General features: G+C 36.6%; 1 protein-coding gene across 3 annotated transcripts in view; it reads right to left on the minus strand.

The window, feature by feature from the left end:
• The window catches only part of CDH18 (cadherin 18), a 408,681-nt gene that overhangs the window by 42,387 nt on the left and 347,137 nt on the right, over nt 1-19,157 (minus strand). For 2 of the 3 annotated variants that reach the window (XM_088827640.1, XM_055422239.2), the window contains one exon: nt 12,552-12,673. In XM_088827640.1, coding sequence (XP_088683766.1) covers nt 12,552-12,673 — 122 coding nt within the window. The remainder of the gene's footprint in view (nt 1-12,551; nt 12,674-19,157) is intronic. The other variant, XM_088827639.1, reaches the window with a different exon arrangement.

The following is a 19,157-nucleotide window of genomic DNA, read 5'->3' on the forward strand; positions in this document are numbered from 1 at the left end:
TCCAACTCTGCCTCAAAATATACAGTTTCTCCAGAAACGCTAAGATTAAGTGAACCAAAGACTGTAAAATTAAATAACAGAAAGATTAAGACCATTTTTCTCTATAATGGGTTGCTCATAGAACTGAATGGGTAATGATTTGTTTAAATACAGGTGTAACAAATAACACATTAAACATGATGTTTTTATACCCTGAATGAAAAGTCTAAATTCATTTTGGTAAAAGAATTGGAAAAGGCTCAGATACAATAAAGAATCATTTCCTTATTGTGACAACTAAAATCATGTGATACTGTGATACTAAAGACAGCAATTATATTAAATGTGAATATAATACTTAAATAATGCAAAGTAATCACATAATTTAATTAAAATATATTAGAACATTATCCTCAATGGTGAAAAATTGAAAGCATTTCCCCTAAAGTCAGGAATAAGACAAGAGTGCCCACTCTCACCACTACTATTCAACATAGTTTTGGAAGTTTTGGTCACAGCAATCAGAGCAGAAAAAGAAATAAAAGAAATCCAGATTGGAAAAGAAGAAGTAAAACTCTCACTGTTTTATTGATGACATAATCTTCTACATAGAAAACTCTGAAGACTCCACGAGAAAATTACTAGAGCTAATCAATGAATATAGTAAAATCAATGAATATAGTATTTACAGGATATAAAATTAACACCCAGAAACCTCTTGCATTCCTATACACTAACAATGAGAAAACAGAAAGAGAAATTAAGGAAACAATTCCATTCACCACTGCAACAAAAAGAATAAAACACTTAGGAATATATCTACCTAAAGAAACAAAAGACCTACATATAGAAAACTATAAAACACTGGAGAAAGAAATCAAAGAGGACACAAATAGATGGAGAAATATACCATGTTCATGGATTAGAAGAAACAATATAGTGAACACGAGTATACTACCCAATGCAATCTATAGATGCAATGCAATCCCTATCAAGCTACCAATGGTATTTTTCACAGAACTAGAAAAAATGATCTCACAATTTATATGGAAATACAAAAAAACTTGAATAGCCAAAGCAATCTTGAGAAAGAAGAGTGGAACTGGAGGAATCAACCTGCTGGACTTCAGGCTCAACTACAAAACCACAGTCATCAAGACAGTATGGCACTGGCACAAAGACAGAAATATAGATCAATGGAACAAAATAGAAAGCCCAGAGATAAATCCATGCACCTATGGACACCTTATCTTCAACAAAGGAGGCCAGAATATACAATGGAGAAAAGACAAGCTCTTTAACAAGTGGTGCTTGGAAAACTGGTCAACCACTTGTGAAAGAATGAAACTAGAACACTTTCTAACACCATACACAAAAATAAACTAAAAATGGATTAAAGATCTAAACATAAGACCAGAAACTATAAAACTCCTAGATGAAAACATAGGTAAAACACTCTCTGACATAAATCACAGCAGGATCCTCTATGACCCACTTCTAAGAATATTGGAAATAAAAGCAAAAATAAATAAATGGGGCCTAATTAAACTTAAAAGCTTTTGCACAACAGAGGAAACTATAAGCAAGGTGAAAAGACACCCTTCAGAATGGGAGAAAATAATAGCAAATGAAGCACCTGACAAAGAATTAATCTCAAAAATATACAAGCAACTCCTACAGCTCAATTTCAGAAAAATAAATGACCCAATAAAAAAATGGGCCAAAGAACTAAACAGACATTTCTCCAAAGAACACATACAAAAGGCTAAAAGACATGAAAAGATGCTCAACATCACTCATTACCAGAAAATTGCAAATCAAAACCACAATGAGGTACCATTTCATGCCAGTCAGAATTGCTGCTATCTGAAAGTCTACAAACAATAAATGCTGGAGAGGGTGTGGAGAAAAGGGAATCCTCTTACACTGTTGATAGGAAAGTAAACTAGTCCAGCCACTATAGAGAACAGTGTGGAGATTCCTTAAAGAAATGGAGATAGAACTGCCATATGACTCAACAATACCACTACCAGGAATACACACCAAGGAAAACAGAATTGAAAGAGACACGTGTACCCCAATGTTCATTGCAGCACTGTTTATACTAGCCAGGACATGGAAGCAACCTAGATGTCCATCAGCAGACGAATGGATAAGAAAGCTGGGGTACATATATGCAATGAAATATTACTCAGCAATTAAAAAGAATACATTTTAATCAGTTCTAATGAGGTGGCTGAAACTGGAGCCTATTATACAGAGTGAAGTAAGCCAGAAAGAAAAACACCAGTACAGTATACTAATGCATATATATGGAATCTAAAAAGATGGTAACGATAACCCTGTATGTGAGATAAGAAAAGAGACACAGGGGTATAGAACAGTCTTTTGGACTCTGTGGGAGAGGGCGAGGGTAGGATGTTTTGGGAGAATGGCATTGAAACATGTATATTACCATATGTGAAATGAATCGCCAGTCCAGGTTCAATGCATGATACAGGGTGCTTGGGGCTGGTGCACTGGGATGACCCAGAGGGATGGGATGGGGACGGAGGTGGGAGGGGGGTTCAGGATGGGGAGCACATATACACCCGTGACTGATTCATGTCAATGTATGGCAAAACCACAATATTGTAAAGTAATTAGCCTCCAATTAAAATAAATAAATTTATATTAAAAATATTAGAAATTTGCGGTGCCAAATCTAGCAATTACTTCTTAAAAATAATAACAGCTCTATGAAGAAAAAGGGTTTCCCAGGTGGCACTATTTGTAAAGAACATGACTGCCAATGCAGGAGACATGAGATATAGGTTCTACCCCCATGTTGGAAAGATCCCCTGGAGAAGGAAATAGCAACCCACTCCAGTATTCTTGCCTGGAGAATACCATGGACAGAGGAACCTGGAGGGCTACAATCCAAAGGGTTGCAAAGAGTCGGACAAGTTTGAAGCAACTTAGCACACATATGAAGAAAAGATAAATATATAAATGGTTGATGGGATTTACAAAAGAAAGAGTTTGCCATAAATTTAGTCATCTCTAAAAAATAGCTTTTCTTTAAGGAGAATGTTGTTTAGCTGCTTAGTTGTGTATGACAATTTGCGACCCCATGGACGGCAGCATGCCAGGCTTACCTGTCCTTCCCCACCAGGCTTCCCTATCCCTCAGCATCTCCCAGAGCTTGCTCAAACTCATGTCCATTGACTCGGTGATGCCATCCAAACATCTCAATCTCTGTAATCTCCTTCTCCTCTTGCCCTCAATCTTCCCCAGCATCAGGGTCTTTTCCAATGAGTCAGCTCCACATTAGGTAGCAAAAGTATTGGAGCTTCAGCTTCAGCATCAGTCCTTCCAATGAATATTCAGGACTGCTTTCCTTAGGATTGACTGGCTTGATCTCCTTGCTCCAAGGGACTCTCAAGAGTCTTCTCCAACACCACAGTTCAAAAGCATCAATTCTTCAGCACTCAGCCTTCTTTATGGTGGAATTCTCACATCAATACATGACTACTGGAAAAAAGTCTGGCTAGACAGACTTTTTTTTGGCAAAGTGATGTCTCTGCTTTTTAATACCGTCTAGGTTTGTCATTGATTTTTTCCAAGGAGCAAGCATCTTTTAATTTCATGGCTGCAGTCACTGTCTGCAGTGATTTTGGAGCCCAAGAAAATAAAACCCATCACTGTTTCCCCATCTATTTGCCATGAAGTGATGGGATTGATGCCATGATCTTCGTTTTTTGCATGTTGAGTTTTAAGCCAGCTTTTCTCTCTCCTCTTTCACCTTAATCAAGAGGCTCTTTAGCTCCTCTGTGCTTTCTCCCATTAGGGTGGTGTTATCTGCATATCTGAGGTTATTGATATTTTTACCCACAGTCTTGACTCCAGCGTGAACTTCATCCATCCTGAAATTTCACATGATATACTCTGCATTTAAGTTGAAAAAGCAGGGTGATAATATACAACTTGGATGTACTCCTTTCCCCAATTTTGAATAAGTCCATTATTCCATATCTGGTTCTAACTGTTGGCTCGACCTGCATACAGATTTCTCATGAGGCAGGTAAGTTCATCTGGTATTCCCATATCTTTAAGATTTTCCCACAGCTTGTTATGAACCACACAGTCAAAAGCTTTAGTGGAGTCAATGAAGCATACGTAGATGTTTTTCTGGAATTCTCATACATTTTTGATGATCCAGCAGATGTTGGCAATTTGATCTCTGGTTCCTCTACCTTTTCTAAATCTTGCTTGCACATCTGTAAGCTCTCAGTTCACATACAGTTGAAGCCTAGCTTGGAGGATTTTGAGTATGACCTTGCTAGCATTGAAATGACTGCAACTGTGAGGTAGTTTGAGCATCCTTTGGCATTGCCTTTCCTTGGGATTGGAATGGAAACTGACCTTTTCCAGTCCTGTGGCCACTGCTGAGTCTTCCAAATTGCTGGCATATTGAGTGCAGAACTTTCACAGCAACATCTTTTAGGACTTGAAAAAGTTCAACTGGAATTCCATCACCTCCACTATTTTTTTTTTCACAGAGATAGGCCCACTTGACTTTGCACTCCAAGATGTCTGGTTCTAGGTAAGTGGTGATCACACTATCATGTTTATCCAGGTCATTAAGATCTTTTTTGTATAGTTCTTGTGTGTATTCTTGCCATCTCTTCTTAATGTCTTCTGCCTCTGTTAGGTCCCTACCTTTTCTGTGCTTTATTAAAGTATTTCATATTTATGGCACCCCACTCCAGTGCTCTTGCCTGGAAAATCCCATGAATGGCGGAGCCTGGTAGGCTGCTGTCCATGGGGTCGGTAAGAGTCAGACACAGCTGACCGACTTCACTTTTTTTCACTTTCATGCATTGGAGGAGGAAATGGCAATCCACTCCAGTGTTCTTGCCTGGAGAATCCCAGGGACGGGGGGAGCTTGGTTGGCTTCTGTCTATGGGGTCGCACAGAGTCAGACACGACTGAAGCAATTTAGCAGCAGCAGCAGCATATTTAAAGGAATCTGAATCTTATCTAGGCCTTTACTCATAGAATCCAAACTGTTCGAATTCTACAGATATTTGGATTCTAGAGATGAAGAGAGCTCTTGCCAATAACACATAAAATCATTTCTTAAAAAGGCTACTGAGTTTGGGTGGTCAGTGTGGACAGTGAAACAGCACGACTCAGGCTAACAAACAATGTGACAGGAAGAGTGGCAGGACTAGTGATAATGTCTGAATGAATGAACTCATGAGCAATTAGTGGACAACACAAGAAGTCAATGGAAAAAGTCAAGGTCGTATGCCAGGATGACAAGAGTTCAAGCCAGTAAACAGACTGGCATTTCTGACTACAGAGAACACGTATATATCCACAGGGGAAGCAGTAACTGATCTAAGAGCAAGGGCTGAGTATCTTCAGCTCTAAAATTCAGTGATTTCACCAACAAATACAAAGCTGGAACTTATGAGCTGCTCCTAATACAAGATCACATTTATCCTTGAAGTTTTGAAATTTTTACTTTAAGGAAAAGTTATTAATTAAAACAAAACTCAAATAAGAAATAATCAAAAATGAAAACACGTACGAATAGGTGATGATTTTGACTCTTTATGTCACATGTCAAATGACTCAAGTTAGAATTCTCTGAATAACCTAGGAGCCAAAGAAACTAAGATTCATTGGAAGAAAGGTCTTATGTTTACTAAAACATGTAATTTATAGATGAGGTGATTGATACCTAAGAAAAGCAATAATTATTTACAGATATTTTATGTTCTTAATGTGATATGAAATGGCATAGTATTTTAAATTTCATTTTCTAATCATTTCAGATATAAAGAAAAAGTAGAAATAAATTTATATTAACAGAAGTATCAATGTCATTCACAAATTCAGCTGGGCTCCCTAGGTGACTCAGTGGTAAAGAATCTGTCTGCCACAGCAAGAGATGTGGGTTTGGTCTCTGGGTTTGTAAGATCCCTTGAAAATTGAAATGGCTACCCACTCCAGTATTCTTTCCTAGGAAATCCCATGGACAGAGGAGCCTGGTGGGCTACAGTCCATGGGGTCACAAACAATATCAATGTAGTAGTATTACCACTATTATTAGTAGCACTGCTATTAATAATGAGTATTTAACTTTATCAAAGTATTTGGCTTCATCTATCAAAATGAGTTTTAATTTTTCTCCTTTCCAATTTAAAGTATTATTTTTTTCTGGATTCTCTTTGACAATACTTTGTTTATGATATTTCTATGTTCATGAAAGAGAATTTAATTCAAATTATATCCTTTCAAGTTTTGATTTCAAACTTTTGTCATCAGTATAAAATGAGTAAAAAAAACTGATTGCCTTTTTTTCCTTTTTGATACAGTATATTTTGATTATAATTCCACTGAAATATTTTCAATTTTTATTAATTTATTGGCTCATGCTTAAATTTTGGTGGAGTTTTTCTAGTTTTTCTAGTAATAATTTTGAATTAGTATCTTACATTATTTTAGTGAAATAAAATGAAGTCAATTATTGACAATTACTAAAACTTGCTTTGTGATGCTGAATATGGAAAATTTTTGGTCAATATTTATGTAAAATTTTAACCAATGCAATTTAAATTTGTTCACTGCCATATTCTGTATGTGTTAAACAGTAAATCTAGGTTAATTTTGGTGCTCAAATTTTTAGCTTACTTAATAAAATTTTATGTTATTATTATATCAGCTTCTTGCAAAAGTGTACTGAATCTCACAATATAATAATGGGCTTGTATATTTTTCTTTATTTCTCTATCCATTTTTCTTTTATTTACTTTGAAGAAATTTTGATAAGTATACAAAATTTAAAATTATTTCTATCTGTTGCATTGACCCTTTTAATCTCAATAAGTGTGCTTCTGTATATTACTAATATTTCCTTGGATAATTTGTATCTTTGTATATGTGTGTGTGTAGCTGGGTGAGTATGTATGTGGCAATTATGCGACTAATTCCATTATTTTTCTTTCAAGCTTTTTACTATACTGACTATGTATCTCTTATGCTGCTGCTAAGCTGCTGCTGCTGCTAAGTCACTTCAGTCGTGTCCGACTCTGTGCGACCCCATAGACGGCAGCCCACCAGGCTCCCCCGTCCCTGGGATTCTCCAGGCAAGAACACTGGAGTGGGTTGCCATTTCCTTCTCCAATGCGTGAAAGTGAAAAGTGAAAGTGAGTTCTCTCAGTCGTGTCCGACTGAGTGACCCCATGGACTCAGCCTACCAGGCTCCTCCATCCATGGGATTTTCTAGGCAAGAGTACTGGAGTGGTTTGCCATTGCCTTCTCCGAAATGTATCTCTTATAAACAACATTAAATTGACATTTTTTGTACCTATTATGAGAATAGATATTTTTAAAGTATTTTGGTTTCATTATTTTAATATAAATGTGGACATATATGTCTTTAAGTTTACATTATTTTATTTAATTTTTATTTTTTCTACATCATGAGAAACACTGGGCTGGATGAAGCACAGGCTGGAATCAAGATTGCTGGGAGAAATATCAATAACCTAGAATATGCAGATAACACCAACCTTATGGCAGAATGTGAAGAGGAACTAAAAAGACTCTTGATGAAAGAGTTGAGTGAAAAACTTGGGTTAAAACTCAAAATTCAGAAAACTAAAATCATGGCATCTGGTCCCACCATTCATGGCAAATAGATGGGGAAACAGTGGAAACAGTGGCTGATTTTATTTTGGGGGGCTCCAAAAATCAATGCAGATGCTGACTTCAGCCATGAAATTAAAAGACACTTGCTCCTTGGAAGAAAACTTATGACCAAACTAGACAGCATATTAAAAAGCAGACATTATTTTGCCAACAAAGGTCCGTCTAGTCAAGGCTATTTTTCCAGTGGTCATGTATGGATGTGAGAGTTGGATCATACAGAAAGCTGAGAGCCGAAGTATTGATGTGTTTGAACTGTAGTGTCGGAGAAGACTCTTGAGAGTCCCTTGGACTGCAAGGAGCTCCAACCAATCCATCCTAAAGGAAATCAGTCCTGAATATTCATTGGAAAGACTGATGCTGAGGCTGAAGCTCCAAAACCCTGGCCACCTGACGTGAAGAACTGACTCATTGGAAAAGACACTGATGTTTGGAAAGATTGAAGGCAGGAGGAGAACTGGACAACAGAGGATGAGATGGTTGGATGGCATCACTGACTCAATGGCCATGAGTTTGAGTAAACCCTGGGAGTTGGTGATGGACAGGGAGGCCTGGCATGCTGCAGTCCATGGGGTCACAAAAGGTGAGACACGACTGAGCGACTAAACTGAACTGAACTCATTCTATATTTATTTTCTTATTTATTATTTTTTAATTACCATGATTCTACCTAGCTATTATAATTTTATGTACTAAACCTTTCCCTTTTATTTTTCCTATCTTGTGTTAAAAAAACAAAACTATATCTCAAGAGCAAATATGAAAATTTGTCACTTTAACTTTCAGCTCTAAAAACATCACAGAATTTTCTGGGTTGTTTTGGAAATATTAAATTGGTTATAGACTTCATATTTTGTTAGGATTACATCTTATTTTTGAATATGACCTTCTATAATCCTTCAAAATAGATCCTATATAAAATCATTTCCCTCTGTATTGTAAAATATTAAGAAATAAAAATAAAGCCACATGCAACAATATTGTCAGTGTGCATATTATTTAAATGAATGAATATTTTAATTAATATCAGTTCAGTTCAGTTGCATCAGGTGGCCAAACTACTGGAGTTTCAGCTTCAACATCAGTCCTTCCAATAAATATTCAGGACTGATTTCCTTTAGGATGGACTGTTTGGATCTTCTTGCTGTCCAAAGGACTCACAATAGTCTTCTCCAACAACACAGTTCAAAGTCATCAATTCTTCAGTGCTCAGCTTTCTTTATATTCCAACTCTCACATCCATATAAGACTGCTAGTAAAATCATAGCTTTGACTAGACGGACCTTTGTTAGCAAAGTAATGTCTCTGCTCTTTATTATGCTGTCTAGGTTGGTCATAACTTTTCTTCTAAGGAGCAAGTGTCTTTTAATTTCATTGTTGCTGTCACCATCTGTAGTGATTTTTGGAGCCCAGGAAAATAAAGCTCATTGTTTTCCCATCTATCTGCCATGAAGTGATGAGATCTGATGCGATGATCTTAGTTTTCTGAAAGTTGAGTTTTAAGTCAACTTTTTCACTCTCCTCTTCACTTTCATAAAGAGACTCTTTAGTCCTTAAATTTTAATTAATGTAATAAAGGTCAAAAATAAAACTAAAATCATTTTATTTAGAAATATTTTAAATTCTATTTTTTATTATGTTTTTAGTTACACAGACTTTTACTATTTTGTCAGTTAAAATGAAGTTACAGCTTTCATTCTTGACACATACAATCTATTACAATTTAGTAGTTTAACAATTACCCCAAATTTAAAGAGTTTTAAAGGGGCTATTCACTTATCAATAATTTAATGTTACCAACATAATTACAGATTGCTTTGGTCTTTAAATATTCTTGCCACTTCAAACTGCCAATCTGATTACCTTCCTTACCCACCCCCCCAAAAAAATATCATTAGTATGCTTATTATGGTAAGAAACTTTTTCACTCTATTTTTTTTTTTGTCTAAATATGAACTTTTATTATCTTTATTTTTGAGGAATATTTTTGGTAGAAAAAGAATTTATGGTTGCCAGATATTATCTTCTGGCTCTTGGAAATTATCTTCCCTTAGGGAGGGATTTTATTATTCCTGATTAAATAATCAGCTTTTAAAATTGTCCTTTAGAAAGTTTTGAGTATTCTTTTTATATTTTACATGATAATACTTCATTGGATAAATGTTTTGCAAATATATTTTTTCACTCTATGATTTTACTTCTCATCCTCTTAATGGTCTTTCAGAAAACAGAAATGCTTAATTTTAATCAAGTCAAATTTATTGACTTTTTGTTTATGCTTTTGATGTCATCTTAAGGCCTCTGGAATTACATTTACTTTTTCTTAACAGTATAATGTCTCTTTTCTCTTGATATTTAAAATTTTAAGTTTAACTTTATTTTTGAAATTTTATTTCAATTTATCTAGGTAAAGTTATTTTTATAAACAGTTGCTCAATTTTTGTTTTTCTGTGTTTCTTGAATTCTTGACTTGATGTTTGCCAACAGTATGGAAAATTTTACAGTCATGATTGCCTCAAATATTACTTCTGCCCAGTTTTCTTTTTTAATTTCCTTCTGAGAGTTGATTAATTTGTATATTAGATCTGCATGTTCTATGTTTTTCTGATCCTTATTTATACTTTCTATCTTCTTGTCTTTCCATTTTTTAACATGAATATTTTAATCTAATCTAATTTGCAGTTCTCGACTCACTGGAAAAGACTCTGATGCTGGGAAAGGTTAGGGGCAGGAGGAGAAGGGGACAACAGAGAATGAGATGGCTGGATGGCATCACCAACTCTATGGACATGAGTTTGAGTGAACTCCGGGAGTTGGTGATGGACAGGGAGGCCCGGCGTGCTGTGATTCATGGGGTCGCGGAGAGTCGGACACGACTGAGCGACTGAACTGAACTGAACTATCACTCTTTTCTCATCAGCTATGTCTCAGTTCAGTTCAGTTCAGTCGCTCAGTCGTGTCCGACTCTCCGCGACCCCATGAATCACAGCACGCCGGGCCTCCCTGTCCATCACCAACTCCCAGAGTTCACTCAAACTCATGTTCACAGAGTCGGTATTACCAAAATTGAAATCCCATATTAAATGACTTTTTTTTAAATCTAAATTTTCTATTTGAATGTTTAACATTTTCCTCTTCAATTGTATTGTATTTGTATTGTATTGTATTTGTATAATATATGCTGAGAAAATAATTTTAGGATGTGTGAATCTACTTCTAGCACTATTGAAGTGTGATCTGGTAGTTAAATCATTTTGTATATGTACCACAAAACTCTGCTTTTATTTCACATTGTGAAGTGAAAAAAAAAACAAAAGCACCAGAAGTGATAATCTTAATATATTGCTAAGAGTAAAACAGATAACCTGTTAACACCTAAAAATAATATAATTTTTGTTCCCACTCATATTTTCTAACTTTCCTGTGAGGAATGGACATGAGAAAATTTTATGTAAGCTTTATATAAAGTGTCCTGCATTTATACATATGTAAATATCTCCTCTGGAGATATTAAAAACATATAAGCAATGATTACTTTAACAAGCCAAACCTGATTGATCTTATACACAAATACACAAGGCAATATTTCTCACAACCATAATTTTATCACAAGTTTCAAAATGATTTAAAATAATTTTGTATGATGTATTTATTCTGGTTTACCAAAGATAGTAAAAGGGGCTGTCTGACTGAACTAGACCTAGACCATTTTGACTCTCTTGGTCATGTGACAGACAGCCTTCAAGGTGTCCATCATGGAATCCATGCCTCCTTGTGATCCCTCTTCTTGAATTCTAGGTGTGTCTTGTTTCCTGCTTTTGACCAATAGAATATGGAAATATGATATATCACACTGGTAACACTACATTACATTATATGCAACTGTCAGACTCTGCAGAAAGACTCTCTACTTATTTGAAGTGGCCATATTGGGAAAGCCTGTATGACAAAAGAAAAAAAAAAACAGACACAAAATGAACAACAAACCAAGCAACCAAACCAGCTGTGGTGGCATCTCAGACCTCTGGGGAACACTGGAACTCTCAGGTCTGCAGCTGAGAGTAGCTGAATGCTACCAACAGCCATGTGAGCATGGAGAAGTTCTCCCAGCCTCAGGTGAGAACACAGCTTGATGATATCTTGTGATACTCCTACAGAGACTGAGCTAAGCTGTGAGCAGAATTCTGACCCACAGAAACTATGGAATGCTAAATAGGTGTTTGAAGCTGCTAAGTTGTGCAATTTGTTACACAGCAGAGAGGACAGAGGCACATCCCCTTCCCATAGCCCACTTGTTTTATGGGCATCAACAACACTGGTCTCCCTATGGAATCACCATGTTCCTTTAACTGGCTGTCACACTACATCCAGACGCAAGTTCCATGTTCCAGTTCTGTCCATCCTTCATTCTCCCTACCTCCTCAAAACATATACATTCTTCATGTTGAAACCTAATCACCTTCTAGTATCAATATTACTCAATGGCCACTGTATGCTGCTCCCTCATTCCCTCCAAAATAGACCAGGCCATTCTCTTCTCCCCACTCTATAAGCTTCATCAGGGCAGGAAAGTTCACTGTTTCCTCCTCACTTAATACAGGGCTGTATGCAAATCATTCAGTATAATTTTACTGGCATAAAAGATACATGCATGAACGAGTTCATTTGTTGAATTACATTTGTGACCCAGAGACCATTTATTTTCTATGGTTCTCAAAAAATCTATTTGGTACTTAATGCTTTATAAAATTATTTGTACTAAGCACAAAAATAGCACTGAGGGATTTCTGAGGATTATACCTAAGAATAATAGAAACAGAGCTGCTTATTTTTCTTCCATTCAAATTATAGGAAGGAAACAATTAACTTACCTGACCAGGCTTAGAATTTTCACAGACAACAATATCATATTCCCTGGCAAGTTCGGGTGGATTGTCATTGACATCCAGAACTCTAATACCCACTGTGACATGGCTCAGCAAGCTCGGATTGTCTGCAAAACACATAGGGATGCATTTAGTATTTCCATGCACACTTTAGAGACATGGTTTAAAACCAATCTCCTTAATACTGTAGCTTGTCACTAGCCCCACATGCTGCCGCAGGACTTTTGGCAAAAGACAACTTTATGAAGGCACTCTTCGTTAGAACTCGTTAACTTACAGAAAAATGAAAAATGAACACCATGGCATGACATGAATGCTAAAATGATACTTTGTCATATCAAGGAAATTACATGTTATTCAGGAACTGGAGTGGGAGAAAGTTGTCAGAACTCACTGTATGCTGTCAAAGTCCAAGGGATGAACAATTGGTTTCATCATTAATCTAAGAAAAGCACAGTAGTTGGAAAAAAACAAGATAATCTTTAACACATTCAAGGTTTCAAGTCTAAATCAACTTGGAGAAAATAAAGTCCTTTTCACAAGGATAAAATTCTCCTTATAGGACAATATATGCGGTCTGTGGTATCAAGTCATACTTGGGGAAAAATAAAGAATAATTTAAATTAGAACTTAGCATAGAATTCATATAAAACCCTGATAAATATAAAAATATTAGAGCTACTATTTTTAAATATTTCTAAAGTGCAGTCTTACAATTTTTCAGTAAGTTTACTAGTTATGAGATATAAGAAAATAATTGTTTGGTTTATTTTATATGTCAAAGCTAAAAATGCAGAATTCATAATGGAAAAATTAATGAGAATGCAAAAACAAAACATATTAGGAAAAAAAGAATAAAATGCATATACATAAAATATTAAAGAAAATGTACATTTAAGTTATCCATTATTTAATTATCCATTAAGAAAATGGATGTATTGCACATGACATAGGTGCTTTTAAAAAAGTAGGAAATCAGAGTGTTACTACAATAACTAAAGAAGACAAATTTTCAGGTTAAAAAATATTTTTCAAAGATAAAATATCAGTCCTAGATAATTTTACTTAAAGTTAAAGAAAAAAAAATCTTCAATCTTATGTCTTTTCCCCAGAAGACAAAGGATAAAATATGCTACAACTTGTTCTCTTTAGCCAGTAAAGTTTTACTATCAATATTGGATACTCCCACTCATGAGAGGCATTATCTGTCAGTGGATTAAACAAAATAATACCAAATCCATACCATTGGTATGTAAAAGAAAATCTATTATTTGTTTAGTTCCAGGAATGTTTCTTAGTTCATCATTAAAGGAAGGGAACAAAGAAAGGAGAGAGGGAGAGGAGAAATTAGGGACATTTTTAAAAAAAATATAAACGTTATCTAAAAAGTCAAAGCATTAAAGGATGAAGAAAAAATACAGAGATACTTCTCTTAATATACATAGCAAAAAGTAAGATATAAAATGTAGTATCCATACATTCTAAACAAACAAACAAAAAATGGACCTTAGGATGCATTGCTATGAACAAAGCTAGTGGAGGTAATTGAATTTCAGCTGAGCCTGTTCCAAAACCTAAATGATGATGCTGTCAAAGTGCTGCACTCAATATGCCAGCAAATTTGGAAAACTCAGTAGTGGCCACAGGACTGGAAAAAGTCAGTTTTCATTCCAATTCCAAAGAAGGAAATGCCAAAGAATGTTCAAACTACTGCAAAATAGCACTCATTTCACATGCTAGTGAAGACATGTTCAAAATTTTCCAATCTAGGCTTCAACAATATGTGAACTGAGAACTTCCAGATAGACAAGTTGGATTCAGAAAAGGCAGAGGTCCAAATACCAACTTGCCAACATCCGCTGGATCATAGAAAAAGCAAGAGAATTCCAGAAAAAAAGAAAACACCTACTTCTGTTTTATTGACTATGCTATTTGACTGTGTAGATCACAACAAATTGTGGAAAATTCTTAAACAGACAGGAATACCAGACCACCTTATCTGCCTCCTGAGAAACCTGTATTCAGGTCAAGAAACAGCAGTTAGAATGGACATAGCCATGTAATTAAAAGACACTTGCTTCTTGGAAGAAAGAAGTGACAAACTTAGGCAGCATACTAAAAAGCAGAGACATTACTTCACCTACAAAGGTCCATATAGTCAAAGTTATGGTTTTCCTGGAAGTCATATACAGATGTGAGAGCTGGACAATGAAAAGGATAAATGCCGAAGAATTGATACCTTCAAAATGTGGTGCTGGAGAAGACTCTTGAGAGTCCCTTGGACAGCAAGGTGATCCAACCAGTCAATCTTAAAGGAAATAAGCCCTGAATATTCACTGGAAGGATTGATGCTGAAGATGAAGCTCCAATATTTTGGCCACCTGACAAGAAGAGCTGACTCATTGGAAAAGAGCCTGATGCTGGGAAAGATTGAATGCAGGAGGAGATGGGGATGACAGAGCATGACATTGTTGGATGGCATCACTGACTCAATGAACATGAATTTGAGCAAACTCAGGGACATAGTGAAGGACAGGGAAGCTTGGGGTGCCACAGTCCATGGGATGCAAAGATCTGGATATGACTAAGTGACTGTAAAACTACTATGGGGGAACACCCTAGGATCAAACCTGTGACTCCTGCATTGGCATGCAGGTTCTTTATCATGGAGCCACCATGGAAACCTAAATATACAGAAAAAAAAGTTATAAAATATTAAAATTAATCCACTGTATGAATAGTTTAATATAATGACTAAGAGAATTGGCACTTATGATATTTTGTCAATGTACAATAAGTGAGAACAGGATGCTGATGTATCATACTAGTCAATTTTATATTATAAAGTCAAATAGATCCATTAAAGTTAGCTCAATGTTGATTAAAATATTTGCTTATTTAGAGTGACTTATTACGAAAAAGGGGCTTCCCAAGTGGTGTAGTGATGAAGAATCCACCTGCCATTGCTGGAGACACAGGGGATGCGTGTTTGATCCTTGGATTGGGAAGATACCCTGGAGTAGGAAATTGCAACCCACTCCAGTATTCTTGCCTGGAGAATCACATGGACTGAGGACACTGGCAGGCTACAGCCCAGGGGGTAAAAAAAGAGCTGGATACAACTTACTGACTAAACAATAACAAAGTTAGAAATCTGTATATTTAACTCAATATCCACAAAGAAGATATTGCAAAGCATAATAATAAAAAATATATTTTATCATATCACTGTACTCAAGAATTCATATTATTAAGAAGGTTATCCTCAATAATATACTATTTCATTTTGCAATGAATTATTTAGTTTTGCATGTGTTTTTTTTTCATCTTTACAAAATACTACAATTTTAAATGCAGTTTTCTGAGATACTTCTGAAAAATATATTTCAATCAGCACTTGGTTTCTAAGATTTTAACTATTTCTGTGGCTCTGCTGCTATTCTTCCTAAAGGAAATCAATCCTGAATATTCATTGGAAGGATTGATGCTGAAGCTGAAACTCCAATACTTTGGCTACCTGATGTGAAGAACAGACTCATTTGAAAAGACCCTGATGCTGGGAAAGATTGAAGGCAGGAGGAGAAGGGGAGGACAGAGGATGAGATGGTTGGATGGCATCACTGACTCAATGGACATGGGTTTGAGTGAACTCTGGGAGTTGGTGATGGACAGGGAGGCCTGGCATGCTGCAGTTCATGGGGTCACAAAGATTTGGACATGACTGAGTGACTGAACTGAACTGATGATATAAACTAATATTGCATCTATTCAGACTTTGTTGGAAAGAGTCAGACACAACTGAGCAACTAACACGATAACACATTATGAAAAAAAGGCATTGCTAAGCTTTTGTGGAAGTTGATATTGATCATACTTGATCTTTTTATAATTTTAAAAATAAAAAAGCATATTCAGTATGAATTCTCATTTTTTAAATTACCAAAGTGAAACTGACACAGTTTAACTGACTTATCTTGACAAAGCCAGGGTTATGAATTACTTCTCAGACCTTATACAACTGCCACTATATAAATGCATTTTTTCTATTGTTCCATTGCAGAGTTCCAAAGAATAGCAAGGAGAGATAAGAAAGACTTCCTCAGTGATCAATGCAAAGAAATAGAGGAAAACAACAGAATAGGAAAATAAGAGACCTCTTCAAGAAAATTAGAGATTCCAAGGGAACATTTCATGCAAAGATGGGCTCGATAAAGGATAGAAATGGTATGGACCTAACAGAAGGAGAAGATATTAAGAAGAGGTGGCAGGAATACACAGAACTGTACAAAAAAGATCTTCACGACCAAGATAGTCACAATAATGTGATCACTGACCTAGAGCCAGACATGTTGGAATGTGAAGTCAAGTGGGCCTTAGAAAGCATCACTACTAACAAAGCTAGTGGAGGTGATGGAATTCCAGTTGAGCTATTTCAAGTCTTGAAAGATGATGCTGTGAAAGTGCTGCACTCAATATGCCAGCAGATTTGGAAAACTCAGCAGTGCCACAGGACTGGAAGAGGTCAGTCTTCATTCCAATCCCAAAGAAAGGCAATGCCAAAGAATGCTCAAACTACCGCACAATTGCACTCATCTCACACGCTAGTAAAGTCATGCTCAACATTCTCCAAGCCAGGCTTCAGCAGTATGTAAACCGTGAACTCCCAGATGTTCAAGCAGGTTTTAGAAAAGGCAGAGGCACCAGAGATCAAATTGCCAACATCCGCTGGATCATGGAGAAAGCAAGAGAGTTTCAGAAAAACATCTATTTCTGCTTCATTGACTATGCCTAGCCTTTGACTGTGTGGATCACAATAAACTGTGGAAAATTCTGAAAGAGATGGGAATCCCAGACCACCTGACCTGCCTCTTGAGAAACCTGTATGCAGGTCAGGAAGCAACAGTTAGAACTGTACATGGAACAACAGACTGGTTCCAAATAGGAAAAGGTGTACATCAAGGCTGTATATTGTCACCTTGCTTATTTAACTTATATGCAGAGTACATCATGAGGAACGCTGGGCTGGAAGAAGCACAAGCTGGAATCAAGATTGCTGGGAGAAATATCAATATCCTCAGATATGCATATGACACTACCCTTATGGCAGAAAGTGAAGAGGAACTCAAAAGCCTCTTGATGAAAGTGAAAGAGGAGAGTTGAAAGGTTGGCTTGAAGCTCAACATTCAGAAAACAAAGATCATGGCATCTGGTCCCATCACTTCATGGGAAATAGATGGAAAAACAGTGGAAACAGTGTCAGACTTTATTTTTTTGGGCTCCAAAATCACTGCAGATGCTGATTGCAGCCATGAAATTAAAAGACGCTTGCTCCTTGGAAAGAAAGTTATGACCAACCTTGATAGTATATTAAAAAGCAGAGACATTACTTTGCCAACCAAGGTCCGTCTAGTCAAGGCAATGGTTTTTCCCGTGGTCATGTATGGATGTGAGAGTTGGACTGTGAAGAAAGCTGATCGCCGAAGAATCGATGCTTTTGAACTGTGGTGTTGGAGAAGACTCTTGGGAGTCCCTTATACTGCAAGGAGATCCAACCAGTCCATTCTAAAGGAGATCAATCCTGGGTGTTCATTGGAGGGACTGATGCTAAAGCTGAAACTGCAATACTTTGGCCACCTCATGCGACGAGTTGACTCACTGGAAAAGACTCTGATGCTAGGAAAGGTTGGGGGCGGGAGGAGAAGGGGACGACGGAGAATGAGATGGCTGGATGGCATCACCGACTCTGTGGACATGAGTTTGAGTGTACTCCGGGAGTTGGTGATGGACAGGGAGGCCTGGCGTGCTGTGATTCATGGGGTCGCGGAGAGTCGGACGCGACTGAGCGACTGAACTGAACTGAACCATTGTATATGTGCTAGTTTATTCCTATAGTTCTCAACCAGGTATTTGTTAACTTTTAAGAGCAGACAAAAGAAATCTGTTCTATAAATCTGAGAGAAGAATAATATCATTAGTTTTAATCATTGGTATCGGCAGTCTTAAAATTCATCAAAATTCTCTGCTCTTTTTCTAAATGAGAAGAACTAGATGTCATCTTGCTGTATCATAGAAATTTATAATACCATGTGTAAAACAGATAGCCAATGGGAATTTGCTGTATGACTCAGAGAACTCAAACAGAGGCTGAAACAGCCTGAAGGGTGGGGTGGGGAGGGAGATGGGAGGGAGGTTTGGGAGGGAGGGGACAAGGGTGTACATATGGCTGATTCTTGTTGATCAAGAAATCACAAAATTCTGTAAAGTAATTATCCTTCAATTAAAAAATTAAAAAAAAAGTTTTTAGGAAAGGATTCTGGGAAGACTATATCTTGAGGAAAGACTAGAATTGAAGAACAACTAAGCATTTGATTGTTTTCAAACATCACCTTCTCACTGCCCTACCTCTGCCTTGCTCATGCTGCCCTCTGGAATTGGCATAGCCTTGCCCATACTCCATACTTGGGCACAGGAAACTAAATCCTCCTAGATGAAAACAGACTATTTCCATGTTTGTTTAATGTTGTATATTGTATCTCCAGTGTTCAATTACTATTCTATCACTTAAGGATTAAAAGTACAGAGCTGGGATCA

This window comes from Moschus berezovskii, chromosome 18 (assembly GCF_049115385.1).
Source record: "Moschus berezovskii isolate FMDL1 chromosome 18, NW_MosBer_1.0, whole genome shotgun sequence".
Taxonomy (NCBI): domain Eukaryota; kingdom Metazoa; phylum Chordata; class Mammalia; order Artiodactyla; family Moschidae; genus Moschus; species Moschus berezovskii.